Genomic DNA, 16,966 nt, shown 5'->3' with positions numbered 1-16,966 from the left:
GCTGGGTTTTTCCAGCATTTTGTGTGCTGCTGCAGAGGGCCCTTTTAAATACCCCCACACTCTGAGAATGATAAAGATTAGCTTTGTCACATGCCATTCATTATCAAGTTCAAGTCTATTGTCATTCAAATGTACACATGCACAAAGCTAAATGAAGCAATGTTCCTCAGGGACCAAGGTGAAAAACACAGTACATATGTCACATACAGCACATAAATAATATTAGCACAATAATATTATCTGCAAATGTACAAGTTGGCATTAAGTGCATATACGACATATAGTTAAATATACACAGTATAATGCTACTGGCACTATCATAAATAATGCGTACTGGGTGGGAGAAGCGTGTTCAGAAGCCTGACAGCCTGAGGAAGAAGCGACATGTGCCGTTTGTGTCGATGGCAAACACTGTCCGAGATGTTCTGGGGGAGGTCTCGTGAGTGTCGCCTACATGCCCACAGCTTACTGACCTTAACCTTAACTGTACATCTTTGGAAAGTGGGAGGTAACGGAGCATCCATTACAAATCCTGCCAAGTGGTACGACATGGGTCAGAGGCAAACACTACTGTTCCCGGCTGGGAGCACTGCCTAGTAAGACCCCTGGAAAAGGGGTCACAGATGTACAAAGCTGGGGAGTAGAGAGGTTGGATGGACGACAGTTGGTAAGGGGGAAAGTTGTGCTTCATGTGGTTCGTAAGCTGTGCATCATAGAGAGGGAGGGACTGGATGAGCATGGAATGGATGAGATCATCCATCAGAAACGGAGCCAGGCTAACATTCAGGGCAGTAGTTAAACACACTGCTCCTGGGGCCAAATATTTTGTCAAGAAAATATGTATTTGATAATCTTAGATATAGATAATGTGTGAAGAACAACTGGAGATATTCCAGCTGGACTGGCTCTTGAACTAGTGTGGATAACATCAATCACCTCGATCCTGAAAGTGACTGCACAACTGACAGACTCCTTACAACTCATATTCTCAGTGCTGTTTTTTATTTGCAGCTTTTCTTATTTTCCCATTGGTGTTTGTCAGTCTGTTTATGTATAGTTTTTTTGAAAAATCTATTGAATATTTTCCTGTAAAAATTGAATCTCAGAGTAGTACAGTATATCGTAACTTAAATGTACTTTAATAATAAATTCGCTTTGAACTAGACTGTGAAGCCATCTGTTTCAAATGATAAACGCAAGTGACTCTGCAGTTGCTGGAAATCCAGAGGAATACAGTAGATCAAGCAGTTGATGTTTCATGTGGAGAATCTTCATCAGGACCCGAAACGTCGACTGTTTATTCCTCCCCATAGATGCCGCCCGACCTGCTGAGTTCCTCCGGCACTTTGTGCCCGTTACGTGTGTGAGGTTCTTCTGGCCTGAGCCACAATCCTCAGGTCGTGCAGTTGTAACCAGTGAGGAAAATGTGTCACGTGACAACTCCACACTGAAAAATACTGGCAGATTCTCTCTGAAGTTAGTGAGATCAGAGATTTGAGATGAGTATTTCATCATAGTGCGTGTGGCATCCGTTAGTCTCGCAAGACCATGGATCTGCGCCTGGACAGTCTTGGAGTGTACTCTCCAGGTCACAGGCCTGGGCAGGGTTGTATGGAAGACCAGCAGTTGCCCAAGCAGCAAGTCTCCCCTCTCCATGCCACCGATGTTGTCCAAGGGAAGGACAAGGGCTGATACAGCTTGGCACCGGTGTCATCGCAGGAGTTGACAGAACGAGGTTGAAGGCAATGTCGGACTGCCTTAGGGACTCCAGCTCTGGATTTGTCCTCAGGGTTTACTCCCGAAGCCCTTCCCATGAGTGGGTATGGCCGCAAGGCAGTGGAGGTTTGAAATCAGAGTTTTCCCTCTCTTAGGTGGCCTGCTTTCCCCTTGTCCTGTCAGTATAAACAGTTCCGCCGGGCTTAGAGGTTAAGCCACACGAGAAGACCAGGAGTTGGACTTGGTTGTCAGAGGCCATTTGAGGCACATGCCGTGAGGAGCACTATTAGGTAATGGAAGCTTGTCCCCACCACCACTCCTCGGCTTGACAACATAGTAGCGCACATCTATAATTGGGGTTATGCTGTAACAAAGACAGGTTAAATAAAAGCACACCTGTGATAGGACCATGAATATTAATTTAATCAAACAGGCACTTTGATGAACTCCTGGACCAGCCATTGTTCCCTTTCGCAATATAATTTACTTTCAAGATATATTTCTTGTGATCCCCCAGCATTTTGTGTGTGTTGTTCATGAGAAACATAGAAACATAGAAAACCTACAGCACAATACAGGTCCTTTGGCCCACAAAGTTGTATTGAACATGTCACTACTTTAGAAATTACTAGACTTCCCCATAGCCCTCTATTTTTCTAAGCTCCATGTACCTACACAAAAATCTCTTAAAAGGCCCTATCGTATCCACCTCTACCACTGTTTCTGGCAGCCCATTCCACGCTCTCACCACTCTCTGAGTAAAAAACTTACCCCTGACATCTCTTTTGTACCTGCTCCCCAGCACCTTAAACCTGTGTCCTGTTGTGGCAACCATTTCAGCCCTGGGAAAAAGCCTCTGACTATCTTCACGATCAATGTCTCTCATCATCTTATATACCTCTATCAGGTCACCTCTCATCTTCCATCGCTCCAAGGAGTAAAGGCCGAGTTCGCCCAACCTATTCTCATAAGGCGAACTCCCCAATCCAGGCAGCATCCTTGTAAATCTCCTCTGCACCCTTTCTATGGCTTCCACATCCTTCCTGTAGTGAGGCAACCAGAACTGAACACAGTACTCCAAGTGGGGTCTGTCCAGGGTCCTATATAGCTGCAACATTATCTCTTGGCTCCTAAATTCAATTCCACGATTGATGAAGGCCAATACACCATACGCTTTCTTAACCACAGAGTCAACCTGCGCAGCTGCTTTGAGTGTCCTATGGACTCGGACCCCAAGATACCTCTGATCCTCCACACTGCCAAGAATCTTACTATTAATACTATATTCTGCCATCATATTTGACCTACCAAAATGAACCACTTCACACTTATCTGAGTTGAACTCCATCTGCCACTTCTCACCCTAGTTTTGCATCCTATCAATGTCCCACTGTAACCTCTGACAGCCCTCCACACTATCCACAACACCCCCAACCTTTGTGTCATCAGCAAACTTACAAACCCATTCCTGCACTTCCTCATCCAGGTCATTTATAAAAATCATGATGAGTAAGGGTCCCAAAACAGATCCCTGAGGCACTCCACTGGTCACCGGCCTCCATGCAGAATATGACCCGTCTACAACCACTCTTTGCCTTCTGTGGGCAAGCCAGTTCTGGATCCACAAAGCAATGTCCCCTTCGATCCCATGCCTCCTTACTTTCTCAATTAGCCTTGCATGGGGTACCTTATCAAATGCCTATGTAGTGAAATCCATATACACTACATCCACTGCTCTACCTTCATCAATGTGTTTAGTCACATCCTCAAAAAATTCAATCAGGCTCATACGGAACACACACAAAATGCTGGTGGAATGCAGCAGGCCAGGCAGCATCTATAGGGAGAAGCAATGTCGATGTTTCAAGCCGAGACCCTTCGTCAGGCTTCTAAGGCATGACTTGCCCTTGACAAAGCCATGCTGACTATTCCTATTCATATTATACCTCTCCAAATGTTCATAAATCCTGCCTCTCAGGATCTTCTCCATCAACTTAACCAACCAATGAATTAAGACCCACAGGTCTATAATTTCCTGGGCTACTTCTACTCCCTTTCTTGAATAAAGAAACAATATCCGCAACCCTCCAATCCTCCTTAACCCCTCCCGTCTCCATTGATGATTCAAAGATTATCGCTAGAGGCTCAGCAATCTCCTCCCTCGCCTCCTACAGTAGCCTGGGGTACATCTCATCCGGTCCTGGCGACTTAATGCTTTCCAAAAGCTCCAGAACATCCTCTTTCTTAATATCTACATGTTCAAGCTTTTCAGTCTGCTGCAAGTCAGCACTACAATCACCAAGATCCTTTTCCATAGTGAATACTGAAGTATTCGTTAAGTACCCCTGCTATTTCCTCCGGTTCCATACACACTTTCCCACTGTCACACTTGATTGGTCCTATTCTCTCACGTCTTATCCTCTTGCTCTTCACATACTTGTAGAATGCCTTGGGGTTTTCCTTAATCCTGCCGCCAAGGCCTTCTCATGACCCCTTCTGGCTCTCCTAATTTCCTTCTTAAGCTCCTTCCTGTTAACCTTATAATCTTCTATATCCCTAACATTACCTAACTCTCTGAACCTTTTGTAAGCTTTTCTTTTCTCCTTGACTAGATTTATTACAGCCTTTATACACCACAGTTCCTGTACCCTACCATAACTTCCCTGTCTCATTGGAACATATCTATGCAGAACTCCTCACAAATATTCCCTGAACATTTGCCACATTTCTTCCATACTTTTCCCTGGGAACATCTATTCCCAATTTAAGCTTCCAATTTCCTGCCTGATAGCCTCATAATTCCCCTTACTCCAATTAAATGCTTTTCTAACTTGTCTGTTCCTATCTCTCTCCAATGCTATTGTAAAGGAGATAGAATTATGATCACTATCTCCAAAATGCTCTCCCACTGAGAGATCTGACGCCTGACCAGGCTCATCTTCCAATACCAAATCTCCTCTTGTAGGCTTATCTACATATTGTGTCAAGAAACCTTCCGGAACACACCTAACAAACTCCACCCCATCTAAACCCCTTGCTCTAGGGAGATGCCAATCGATATTTGGGAAATTAAAATCTCCCGTCACTGTTATTATTACACCTTTGCAGGATCTGTTTCCCTATCTGTTCCTTTACCTTTAGCGAACTCTTTCTTTCTTCTAAGGAAAGAGCCATTCTCCTGAAGTGCTAACCTGTTATCGTTCTTGAGTTGACTTGTGGTGTGAGAATTCAGTACAACCAGTGTGACATTGTGTCTGCAGTTGAGAGCTCACATGAATACCCTCTAACCGTGTATACCAAGTAAAACCTCCCAGTCAGAAGTGACCACTAACATGAAAAATTCTCCGACTGCATTGGTGCTGTTTCCTGCACCCGTGCTGAACTCAATAATTTCATCAACTTTCTCTCCTGCTTCCACCCTGACCTTAAATTCACTGGATTTGATTCTGACATCTCCCTTCACTTTCTCGATCTCTGTCTCTGTCTGTGGAGACAAACTGTCGACTGATATCTTTTATAAACCTGCAGATTCCCACAGCTACCTTGCTATACCGCTTCCTACCCTGCCTTCTGTAAAAATGCCGTTTCCTTTTCTCAGTTCCTTCATCTCTGCACCATCTCTTCGTGCTACACCTGCCCATTCACCTCCTCCCTCACCTCCATTCTGGGACCCAAACAGTCCCACCAGGTGAGGAAACACTTCACCTGTGAGTCTGATGATTTCCTCTATTGTGTCTGGTGCTCCTGATGCAGCCTCCTCTGTGTTGGTGAGACACGTCATAAATTGGGGGTGGCTGCTTTGTTGGCCACCTCCACTCCATCCGCCAAAACTGGACCTTCTCAGTGGCCAAATGATTTAATTTCGATTCCCATTCCCATTACAACATGTTGGTCCATGGCCTCCTCTTGTGCCACGATGAAACCAGCCCCCAGGGTGGAGTAGCAACAGCTGATATTCCAGCTGGGTAACTTCCAATCTGCTGGCATGAACCTTGATTTCTCCTTCTGGTTAAAAAAATTTCCCCCTCTCCCCCACTCTGACCTTTTACCTCTTCTCACCTGCCTGTCACCTCCCCCGGGACCCCTCCTCCTTCCCTTTCTGCTATGGTCCACTCTCCTCTCCTATCAGATTCCTTCCTCTCCAGCCCTTTACCTCTCCCATCACTTTCTAGTTAGCCTCCTTCCACACCACCCACCCTTTTATTCTAGCATCTTCCCTCTTCTTTTACAGTCCTGAAAAAGGGTCTCTGCCTGAAACGTTGTCTGTTTATTCATTTCCACAGATGCTGCCTCTCCTGCTGAGTTCCTCCAGCATTTTCTGTGTGTTGCTTTGGAAGTGACTGCTGTTTCCTCTAAGCTGAGCAAGCGCTCAGTCACTCAGTGACTGCGATACTCCCACACACATAACCTTTGTTGCCAGAACACTGGAATTTTCCTTTATATACTGTTTTATTAAAGTACCACATGGTTTTCAGGCCATGTAAAAATTTCCTGCTCAGAGCGATTGTTGGTCCACGCAACTGTTAAGGAGGTCAGGGAGAGGGAATCGTGGTTGAGAAAAAGGGGAAGGGAGCGGGAAGCACCTGAGAGACATTCTGCAATGATCACTAAACCAGTCTTTTGGAATCACATGACCTTGCCACGTGTCTCAGGGCTGGGTATGTCTGCACCAATGCCAACCCCCTCGCTCTTGGCACTCCTTCTCTGCCACCTGTTCCACACCCTTCCCACAACGCTGTACCCTCACCATTCCCATCATCCTTTACTTCCGCCAGATTTACAAACTTGCTCTCTGCTCCACATTGACAAATTCAGTACCCTAGCTACACACACGCACACATATATGTGTATGTGTATGTGTGTGTGTGTGTGTGTGTGTGTGTGTGTGTGTGTGTGTGTGTGTGTGTGTGTGTGTGTGTGTGTGTGTATATATATATATATATATATGTGTATGTATGTATAGGAATCCTAACTCTATATATATCTACATGTAGGACTTTTGCACAGTACTGTACATCTGACAAATAAAGCTAACCTTTTATCTTTTCATCATGTGCAGAATCAATCACAATGGGGTTGCCTAGCAACCTTTCTGATGCCGGATAATATCCACTGTCACAGCCAGTTTTAATTGGGGAGACTAGACGTTTAGCTTCAGGCTCAGTTCTGAGTGAAGTGTTGTCCAGTTTAATTCCATTCAGGCCCAATGAGTAAACACAGAGATTTTACTGATTCCTGGATGGTATTGGAGATCTTTGCCGATGTGTTTATTTGAATGCTAATCCCTGACTGATCTCCCATTACCATCCATGTCCATCATGGAATGCAATATCTGTCCCTGAAGTGAAATCCAGTAACACAGCTCCAAGAATAACAGCACTAAGTCATATAGTTGCCGAATTATCTAATTAATTCTTTTATAATTAAAAGAAATTAGCTTCTTAAATATTTGTTTTAAATATTAGCTTTATTTGTCATATATACATCAAAACAGACAGAAATGCAACTTCTGCGTCAAATCAGATTAGCAAGGATTGCTCGGGGCAGCCCACACCTGCTTCTAGTGCACAGCATGCCCACAATCCACCCACCCTAACCCAGACATACTTGGAATTAAAATTTTGAAAATTTTTACTGTTTTCAATAAGTAATAAATATCTATTTCATAATCTATCTGTTACTAACCTTAAAATACAGAATAACAAAATGTTATTTGTGGAAGTTCTTGACACATGAAACTGCAGATACTGGAATCTGGAGTTACACATAAAATGCTGGAAGAGCTCAGCAGGTCAGACAGGATCTGTGGAGGGTGGTGAGCGGTCGACACTTGGGGTTTAGGTCCTTATGAAACTAGCTCCATTAGACAACTTGGTCAACGTGGACAAGTTGACCTGAAAGGCCTGTTTTCGGGCGATACCAGACCTACTTTACAAAGCTGTTGCACGATTCAACTGGAATCTCTGACGGTGGTGTCTGAAAAGAGGATGCTGTCCAAGTTGCATGCCATCTTGGACAATGACTCCCATCCACTCCATTCACACTCTCTGTGTGAAGAAGTTTTTCCTCATCTCGGTCCTAGAAGGCTTCCCCTTTATCCTTAAATTGTGACTCCTCGTTCTGGAGGGAACCCCTCGTTGCTGTTTTCTTCATGGTATTTCTTTGTCTTGTGGCTCACTGTAGGAAGACAAACCTTCAAATAGTTTCTCCCCTTCCTCCTTCTCTGTTTTTCTGCCCCCCCCTTCACCTCACCTGCCCATCACTTCCCTCTGGTTCCCCTCCTCCTTCCTTCTCTCTCATGCCCACTGTATTCCTCTATCAGATTCCTTCATTGCCTGTCTTTACCTTTACCTTTTCTACCTATCAATTCCCAGTTTCTCACTCCCTCCCCTCTTCCCCCCCCCCCCAGCGCATTCACCTGCCCCCCTCACCTGGTCTCACCAATCACCTTCCAGCAGTTACTCCTCCCCAAACCACCCCCCCCCCATCATTTTATTCTGGCCTTTTCCTGCTTCTGATGAAGGGCCTCACCCCAAAATGGTAACTGTTTATTCCATTTCAAAGATACTGTCTGACCTACTGAGCTCCTCCAGCATTTTGTGTGTGTGTGTGTGTGTTACTCTGGATTTTCAGCATCTGCAGAATCTCTTATGTGTACAAAATATTCTTGTTGCAAAGCACATTTCCCACCTTTGTGGATACATCTCTAGGCACTTGTCTCTGCACGGTTGGAGACCGTTGGAATTTCACCAACTCCAATTACTTACCATCTGCGTCAAACAATTTCAGGGGCAGATTTTCCATGCGTTATCTCCCACTTTTGCACTGATGCAATTATCTACAGCTGTGTTTCTCCTGGATCTCAGAGATGTCCAGCAAAAGGTAGTTGAAGGGTTGGTTCACCACCCAAGCAAGCTCTCATCTACCGGGGCAGTTTGGCTTTGTAAAGCAGGGATGGAATCAAATGCTTCCAAGCAGGAATGAGTTCTATGGATGAAGATGATCTCCTGCAAGTCCCTTAACTGAGTGAATATTCTTCTCCACGTGTTTTTTTTCGTCTTTATTTCCCTTCACTGTGTAAAGTGATGTGCAGGGTGAGTTTTTCATTACCTGGTGAGTGATGTGCCCCTGGAATAGGGTGCCGGAGGCCGGAGGAGAGCTGGGATCAGGTACAGTAGTAGTGTCTAAGAGGCTGTTTGATGGACAAGGAACAGAGGGATGTGATTCATGTACAGGCAGAAAAGATTTTGTTTGATCATGTTGGGCACAGACATTGCGAGCTGTTCTCTGTTCGGTGTCCTTTCCTGAGTATGCTCCATCGCCTGCTCCGTGTGGGGAAAGGAGGGTGAAGGCAGGTTTGTTTTCTCATTCTCCACTCCACTCCACCATCACTGCCCTGACACAACAGCTTGCATTTCACAGGGCATCGCTAATCTGGTAATATGGGAAGGATGTGATGGTGTCGGAGAGGGGTGAGGCTATTTCCAGCCTGTTTGTTGTGTTCTGTGTTGTTAAGCTGAGCGCTGTGGGTGTGTTATGCTCACGCCCCCAGTACACCCCCAGGTTAACCCAAATGACGCATTTACCTGTGTGTCTCGATGTGCACTTGATGAATAAATCTGAATCTCATTATGAGGAGGGGCTGTCTAGGTTCGGATTTTATTTCTGCTGTTAGGCTTTGAGGAAACTAAAAGTTTAACTGGGATATTTGGCGTGATCCAAGGCCTATTTGAGGTGAGTAGCGAGGGCGTTTCTCTCTGACACGGTGACGGAGGTCATTGAGTTACTACAACCTCACTGCCAGAAGCTCGGTTCCAATCTTGACATCCACATTCTCCCTGAGACCGCACGGGTTTCCCCCAGATACTCTCCTACATCTCAAAAAATGTGCAGATGGGAAGGGTACTTGGCTGCTGTAAGTCACCTCCTGTGTGGGCAAGTGGTAGAAACTTGTGTGTATGGGTCGGGGGTGCGGTCGTGTAGCGGGTCAGCACAATCTCCAGACAGGCTTCAATTCCAGCCACTGTGTGTCAGGACAGCCCTCCCCACGACCGCGTGGTTTTCTCTGGGTGATGCACCTTCCTCCCACACTCCAGACATACGGTTAGGGTTAGTAAATTGTGGGCATGCTAGATTAGTACCAGAAGCGTGGCAACACTTACAGGCACAATGCTTGGACTACGGTGGCCCTTGATGCGAAATGGCGCATTTCAGAGGATATTTCGACCTTTCGATGGACGTATGACAGGTAAAGCTGACTCTTTCTTTGAAGGACATGATGAGAATGAAAATTGTGATGAATGTAAGATGAGAATAAATGGGTGGTTGATGGTCAGCACGGACTAGATGGGCTGAAAGGCTTGTTCGGTACTGTACCTGAGCTCTAATAGAGCATTACATGGCAAATGAAGTTGTTCTGTGTACAACAGGTGTGAAAAGCACAACAGTGGCACAAGTAAGATTGAGAACATGGTGCGAGTGTTTAACTTTATCATTGAGTTGACCGGGGAGTAATTATAGCCTTGTTATGCTGAAGAAAAATATAGGTATATAGGTTTTCATGTACATTGTGCTACAGACAGCCAATGCCACACAGTTGATTTGTCAGCTGGTGAATGGAAGCGAGGGTTTAATGGATCAGGGAGAGCGTTTAGAACTATCTTCTTCCAGGGAGGAGAGCATGGAGCATGGGCAGCTGGGGTGGGCTGCCCCCAGCACGTCCTAGGGTGTGTTGGTTATTGATGCAAATGAGACATCTCACGGTAAGTTTCAGTGTATACGTGCTAAATGAATCGGAATCGGAATCAGGATTGCACAGCTCGGGCCTTTCGGCCTACAATGTTGTGCCAATTTTATAGCATTCCCGCTGCTATCCGTAAGGAGCTTGTGCACTCGCCCCGTGACTGTGTTGGTTTCCTCCGGGTGCTCCTGTTTCCTCCCAGTGCCCAAAGACGCACCAGTTGGTAGGTACATTGGTCATTGCAAATCGTCCCTTGATTGGGCTAGTTCAGATTAAATTGGAGGTTGCTGGGCAGTAGGTCCTATTCTGCACTATATCTCAACAAATAAATAAATGAAAATAATCCACATTCAATCTAACCCTTCCCTCCTACACAGCCCATGACCCTCCATGTGCCTCATGTATCTACCTCTGCTACCACACCCGGCAGAGCATTCCACACACCCACTGCTTCCTGTTGAAGAAAAAAACTACCTCTGACATCTCCCCTAAACCTTCTCTGCTCATCTGAAATGGATAATCCTCTGGTGGTCCCAGCCACCCTTGGAAAATGGAATGATGAGAATGTAAGACTCATTCCAAAGAGAGAGGAAGGACAAACGTCATGGAGAAGAAGATGGTGCCAGCAAAAACGAACCAAGGGTGACACCTTCCAGACAGTTCAGGAAACTACTTCTTTCACCTCTTTTATGTCTTCTTTTTCTGCCACTGTTGGAGCCTGTGATCAACGTTTTGGTGTGTTACTGGGCCAACTGAGTGATCTAGCGCTTTGCTGCCTCTGAGGGTGTCTGAGTGAAGTGTGAGGCCGGGAAGCCTGGAGACAGAGTGTGAGCCCGTGTTCGACTCCATTTCTCACTGATCTCACTGATTAAAGCCCAGAGGAAGATTGAAATCATCGAGGCGAGTGCAGAATGCGAGCAGGGGTTCAGCGCTTTGCTGCCACTGGCGGTAGGTCCCTCTGAATGCTCCCTCTCCCTCGCTGCTGTTGGGGGATGGTGCTGGAGTTCTGGATCTCGGGCAATGTTTAGCCAACACCACTTGTGGATTGGACTGTAGTTGGTGTTTCTGGATGCTCCTTTCTCTGTTGCTTTTTCAGTCGATTTTGAATCGGGGTGTCCTGCAGTTAACGAACGCCGAGCTGAACTGAATATGCCTGGGCTCTTTCGATTTTGTGGTTTATATTCTCCATTTTTTTGCTCATTTTTTTGCCATTAGCGTGATTTTTTTTGGTGGGGAGGGGTTGATGTTTTTCTTTGAATAGGTTCCATTGCCTGCTTTGTTTTGTGACTGTCTGTGAGGAAGACAGATCTCTGATAATAAATGTACTTTGGACCTTGGAACATCAGAGACGTGTTTAAGTGACAAGCTGGGCAACTACTGGAAGGAGCAAGTATTGGGATCTGTTCATCGCAGAAAATAAAGTCAAGGGGAGGCCTGTGAGGATATGTATGAAAGTGTTGAGCCAAATGACCTCCTCCTTTTAAAATTTGATCAAACACTTTATTTTATCAGTAATTTATGACAGGAATTTAAATTGTTCAACTTTAACCTACCTGAGGGGACTTGACAGAGGTGTACAAGATGATGAGGGGCATAGATTGAATGGGTAGCTGACACATTTACCCAGGGCAGAACTGGCTAATAGGCGGGGCCTAACTTTCGGGTGAGTGGAGGAATATATGGAGGGATGTCAGAGCTAAGTTCTTTACACAGAGAGAGGTGGGTGTGTGAAACACCATGCCAGGAGTGGTGGTAAATAGAGACTCTTAGATAGGCACATGGATGATAGAAAAGTGAAGGGCTATGTGGGAGAGAAAGGCTAAATTGGCCTTAGAGTCGGTTCAAAGGTCAGCACAACTACATAGGCTGAAGGGCTTGTTCTGTGCAATATTGTTCTATGTTCTAAGTTAACATTAATTCCTGGGGTTGTATTCACGTCTGTGTTGGATTAAGTAAATATATGTCATCAGGAATGGAACAGAATGCTTTTCCTCCTTTGAGAGAGAAAGCTAGTGCTTCTTTGGTTAATGTCTCGCCCGAAAGCGTCCCTTTGAAAGAAGCCATACCCCCTGCATATCACCAGTTCCACTCAGGTTCAACCCCGGGCTCTGTTAAGGCAGCAGATTACTGGGCAGGAAGGTTCCAGCACTGAAAACATTTTCCTGCCCGCAGCCAAAATAAACTGGAGGACTTGATAGATGTGTGTTCTGAAATCTTAAGTGGAGAAAATTTGACAGCACCCAGGGCAGTAATTCTTCTCTTTAAATATAAGAGGCTGGAGATCCAAAGGAACAAACACGCAGCGCTGGAGAAACTCAGCATGTCGGGCAGTATCTACGGCGAAGAATAAACAGTCAATGTTCCCTTTGCTATTTCCTTATCACCTTTATATCCACGAGTGTTATCGTTCTTCCCTCATCCCACGGCCTGGCAATCCTCCAGCAGTTCAGCAGAAGATTAGATGAGTTTAGCTTTACTTGTCACAGGCACATCCAGTGAAATGTATCATTTGTGTTAACAACCAACGCAGTCCGAGGATGTACTGGGGTGTCGCTATACTTCATAGCATGCCCACAACTGGTTACCGGTACGAATTTGAGAGAAGGCTGAAACAGAGTTGTATACAAAGTGAAGAGGCATAGATCGAGTGGACACCCAGAAACTCTTTCCCAGGGCAGAAATGACTAATATGAGGGGGGCATAATAGAAGGTGATTAGAGGAAATTATAGGGGGGGATGTCAGGGGTAAGCTATTTCTTTTTCACAGAGAGTAGTGGGTGCATGGTACGTGTTGCCAAGGGCGGTGGTAGAGGCGGAAACATTTGGGACATTTAAGAGACTCTTAGACACATGGATGAAAGAAAGATGGAAGACTAGGTAGGAGGGAAGGGTTAGATTGATCTTGGAGTACATTAAAAGGTCAGCACAACATTGTGGGCTGAATGGTCTGCACTGTGCTGTAATGTTCTATGAAACTGAAGCACCCAGAGGAAATCCACATGGTCACGGGGAGAAAACACGAACCTCTTACAGACTGCGGTGGGAATTGAACCAGGGTCACTAGTGCTGTGAAGTGTTATGCTAAGCGCCACTGTGCTACCTTTGCAGAATAATTTGAGGGCTAAGAGAAATGTTTTGACTGGGCCCATCACTGAAAAACTTGCACATTATCATTAACTCTAATTTTAGCTGAAGCATTGGTGTCCCTCCATTTCTCCTCCATCAGCAATGCTGAATCTCTGAGAAGTATACAATGACACATATATATTTATTAATAAACTTACCTTGAACTTCGGACTGATTTCAGGAGAATACATCTGAAATTCTTTACTGACTTGGTCAATAACAAGTTCCCCCTCGTGTTAACCCCTAAAACAAAAAGGACGGGTTGTACTTGAATCCTAGGGGGATCTTCTTTACTCAGAGAGTGGTAGCTGTGTGGAACGAGCTTCCAGTAGAAGTGGAAGAGGCAGGTTCGATATTGTCATTTAAAGTAAAATTGGATAGGTATATGGACAGGAAGGGAATGGAGGGTTATGGGCTGAGTGCAGGTCAGTGGGACTAGGTGAGAGTAAGCGTTCGGCATGGACTAGAAGGGCCGAGATGGCCTGTTTCCATGCTGTAATTCTTATATGGTTTTATGGTTAATAATAATCTCTCAATCAACATCGTTAAAATAAAATTTCAGGTCGAACACTCAGGGCTGTTTTCAGGAGCTGGCAGTGCTCAAATTGACTGAAATACTTAAGTCATAGAGTTAGACCACATGAAGAGAGGCCCTTTGGTCCAGTTGGTCAGTCCTGATCAAATTCCCACACACATCTGTCCCACCGGCCCCATAACCTAAATCTTTCCAATCCATGTACCTATCCAACAGTCATTTAAAACTTACTGTTGTGCCTGGCTCAACCACTTCCTCTGGCAGATCATTCCCCACACAAACCACTCTTTGTGTAAAAGAAAGTAAAAAGTTGTCCCTCAAGTTCTTATTAAATCTTTCCCATCTCACCTTAATCCTCTGCCCTTTAGTTTTTGATTCCACAACCGCGGAGAAAAATACAGTGTGCGTGTCCCTCGTGATTTCATACACCTTCATATGGAGGTGTATGAAATCACGAGGGACACGCATACTGTATTCATACACCTCACAGTCTCCTATATTCCAAGGAAAAAGTGCCAGCCCGCCGAATCTCTCCTTATTACTCGGTCCCCCTAGTCCTGGCAATATCCTTGTAAAACTTTTCTGCATTAATTTCAGTTTACAGTCCTTCATTCGAAGTCTCCATCATGGGTGTTTTGGGATTCTTCCACCACTGTAACAACTAAAATTCTTTAATGGGATGCAAATGTCCTTTAAAGTAAAGTCTTTTTAATCTTTCTCCTGAAACAGGTCTCTCCACCGTCCCAGAGAACATTCCCAAAGATACCACCATGCTTGACTTGCAGAATAACAAGATCACAGAGATAAAGGAAAATGACTTCAAGAATCTGAGGAACCTTCATGTAAGTGGGACAACCACAGTGATGTTCAGCTTTCGTTCCTGAGCTGATCACAGAGGGTAGTTTGGCTCTAGGTGTGAACAGCAGTGTTAAGGTCTCACTTTCAACTTGGCTCGTGCATCCCTTGATCTCCGGTGACACTTCAGACTATGATGAAGGTTAGCTCTATCACACCGACCAACAGAGTCCGAGGAAGTTCTGGGCGCAGCCCGCAAGTGTCACCAATGTAGCGTGTCCGCAGCTTACTGACCCCAACCGAACATCTTTGGAATGTGGGAGGAGACTGGAGCTCCCACAGGAAACCCATGCAGTAATGGGGAGAACATCAAACCTCCTTACAGCCAGCAGCAGGGATTGAACTGCAAACGCTGGTGCTGTTAACGCTATCCAAGGGTCATTAAATCTCCAGGCACAGGACACTTGAGTGTGTCCATTCCAGTTGCTCACCCCAACTCAAAGGTCACGCCAGTACCTGAGGCTCCCCGAAGAAGGTCATTGAACGACCATCAAGTACCAGTCCACACTGGCCCCGATCCTGTCTATTCGTTAGTAATTGCTTATTCATGGTTACTTTGACCAAGTAATTGCTTTGTTTGTGTGCCATCCAGACAGATCATTCCATACATCAGTACACTGAGGCAGCTCGTTTGCTCGTTTTACACCGTGTTGTATGACGCAGGCGATCATATAGTCTTTCCATGATTGTTCTTGGTAAATTTTTCTACAGGAGTGGTTTAACATTGCCTTCTTCTGGGCAGTGTCTTTACAAGGCGGGCAACCCTAGCCATTATCAATATCCTTCAGCGCTTGTCTGCATCATGTCAGTGGTCACATAACCAGGACCTGTGATATGCACCGGCCGCTCATACGACCGTCCATCACCTGCTCCCCTGATCAGGAGGCTAAGCGGGTGCTACGCCTTGCCCAAGGGTGACCTGCAGGCTAGTGGAGGGAAGGAGTGCCTTCCACCTCCTTTTGTAGGACGTACTTACCTCCACCCTGCCTCCTGAATGAGAACAATAACAGAATGCAGAATAGAGTGTTACAGTTATGGAGAAAGTGCAGCGCAGGTGGACAATAAAGTGCACGGGCCAAGAGGAGGTGGCCTGAGAGACCACGAGTCCATCTTTCTTGTACGAGTGTCAAAGGGCAGCAGGGTAGAAGCTGTCCTTGTGCCTGGTGGGGTGTGTTCTCAAGTTTCTGTTATATTTTATTCTAGCGATACAGCACGGGGTAGGTCCTTCTGGCCCTTCGAGCTGTGCTGTCCCAGCAAGCCCCTACAAACCCGATTAACCCTAACCCAATCACGGGGCAATTTACAACGACCACTTCGCCCAGATGGTTCGCCTTCTCACTGCAGGATGAAACCGGAGGACCCGGAGGAAACCCACGCATGCCATGGGGAACAAAGATGATAAACGGGACGTAAGCTTACTACCGTTCAATGGCTAGCAAGAACTTGATGGGCCAAATGGCCTCCTCCGGATGTTTGCTTCACTTCCCTTGAAACCCTGCATTTTTCTTAACCCAAAGGGATGTAGATTCCAGCCTATACATTTAGGTAAATCTGAGGTAGACCAGAGAAAGGTATCCAGAGAGTCCTTACAGAATGGGGATAGATTTGAACTCTGAACTCTAACGTTATCGTGCTAAGCTCATGGCTACCATGGCATCTTCCACCCAATGAAGGAGGGGTGAAGAGAGAATGTCTGGAGTTGGAGGGCTCCTGGATTATATTTGCCACTATCCTGAGGTAGGAGGATGTGTCTACGGTGTTAATGGAGGGGAGGCTGGTTTGTCTGATGGATTAGGCTGTGTTTACAACTCCCCACACTTACTTGCTGCCTTGGGCAGAGTGGTTACCACACTTGGATATAAAGCTTTGGCGATTCAGGTGCTCCAGTGATTCCCAAGACTTCCTTAGACACCAGCGGAGCTTGCTTGGTGGACAGGGGGACTATTACTTGTTGCTTCTATCACAAGTGCGCTGAAACATACCGTGAAATGTGT

The 16,966-nt window shown here is 45.7% G+C and overlaps 1 protein-coding gene across 1 annotated transcript in view; it reads left to right on the top strand.

The window, feature by feature from the left end:
- The window catches only part of dcn (decorin), a 78,617-nt gene that overhangs the window by 38,128 nt on the left and 23,523 nt on the right, over window positions 1-16,966 (top strand). Inside the window, exon 3 of the mRNA XM_073058847.1 lies at window positions 14,847-14,959. Within this exon, the coding sequence (XP_072914948.1) occupies window positions 14,847-14,959 (113 nt within the window). The remainder of the gene's footprint in view (window positions 1-14,846; window positions 14,960-16,966) is intronic.

Source organism: Hemitrygon akajei, chromosome 10, assembly GCF_048418815.1.
Source record: "Hemitrygon akajei chromosome 10, sHemAka1.3, whole genome shotgun sequence".
NCBI lineage: Eukaryota > Metazoa > Chordata > Chondrichthyes > Myliobatiformes > Dasyatidae > Hemitrygon > Hemitrygon akajei.
Note: the sequence above shows the minus strand (reverse complement) of the source record. Positions and strands in the feature narration are given on the sequence as shown.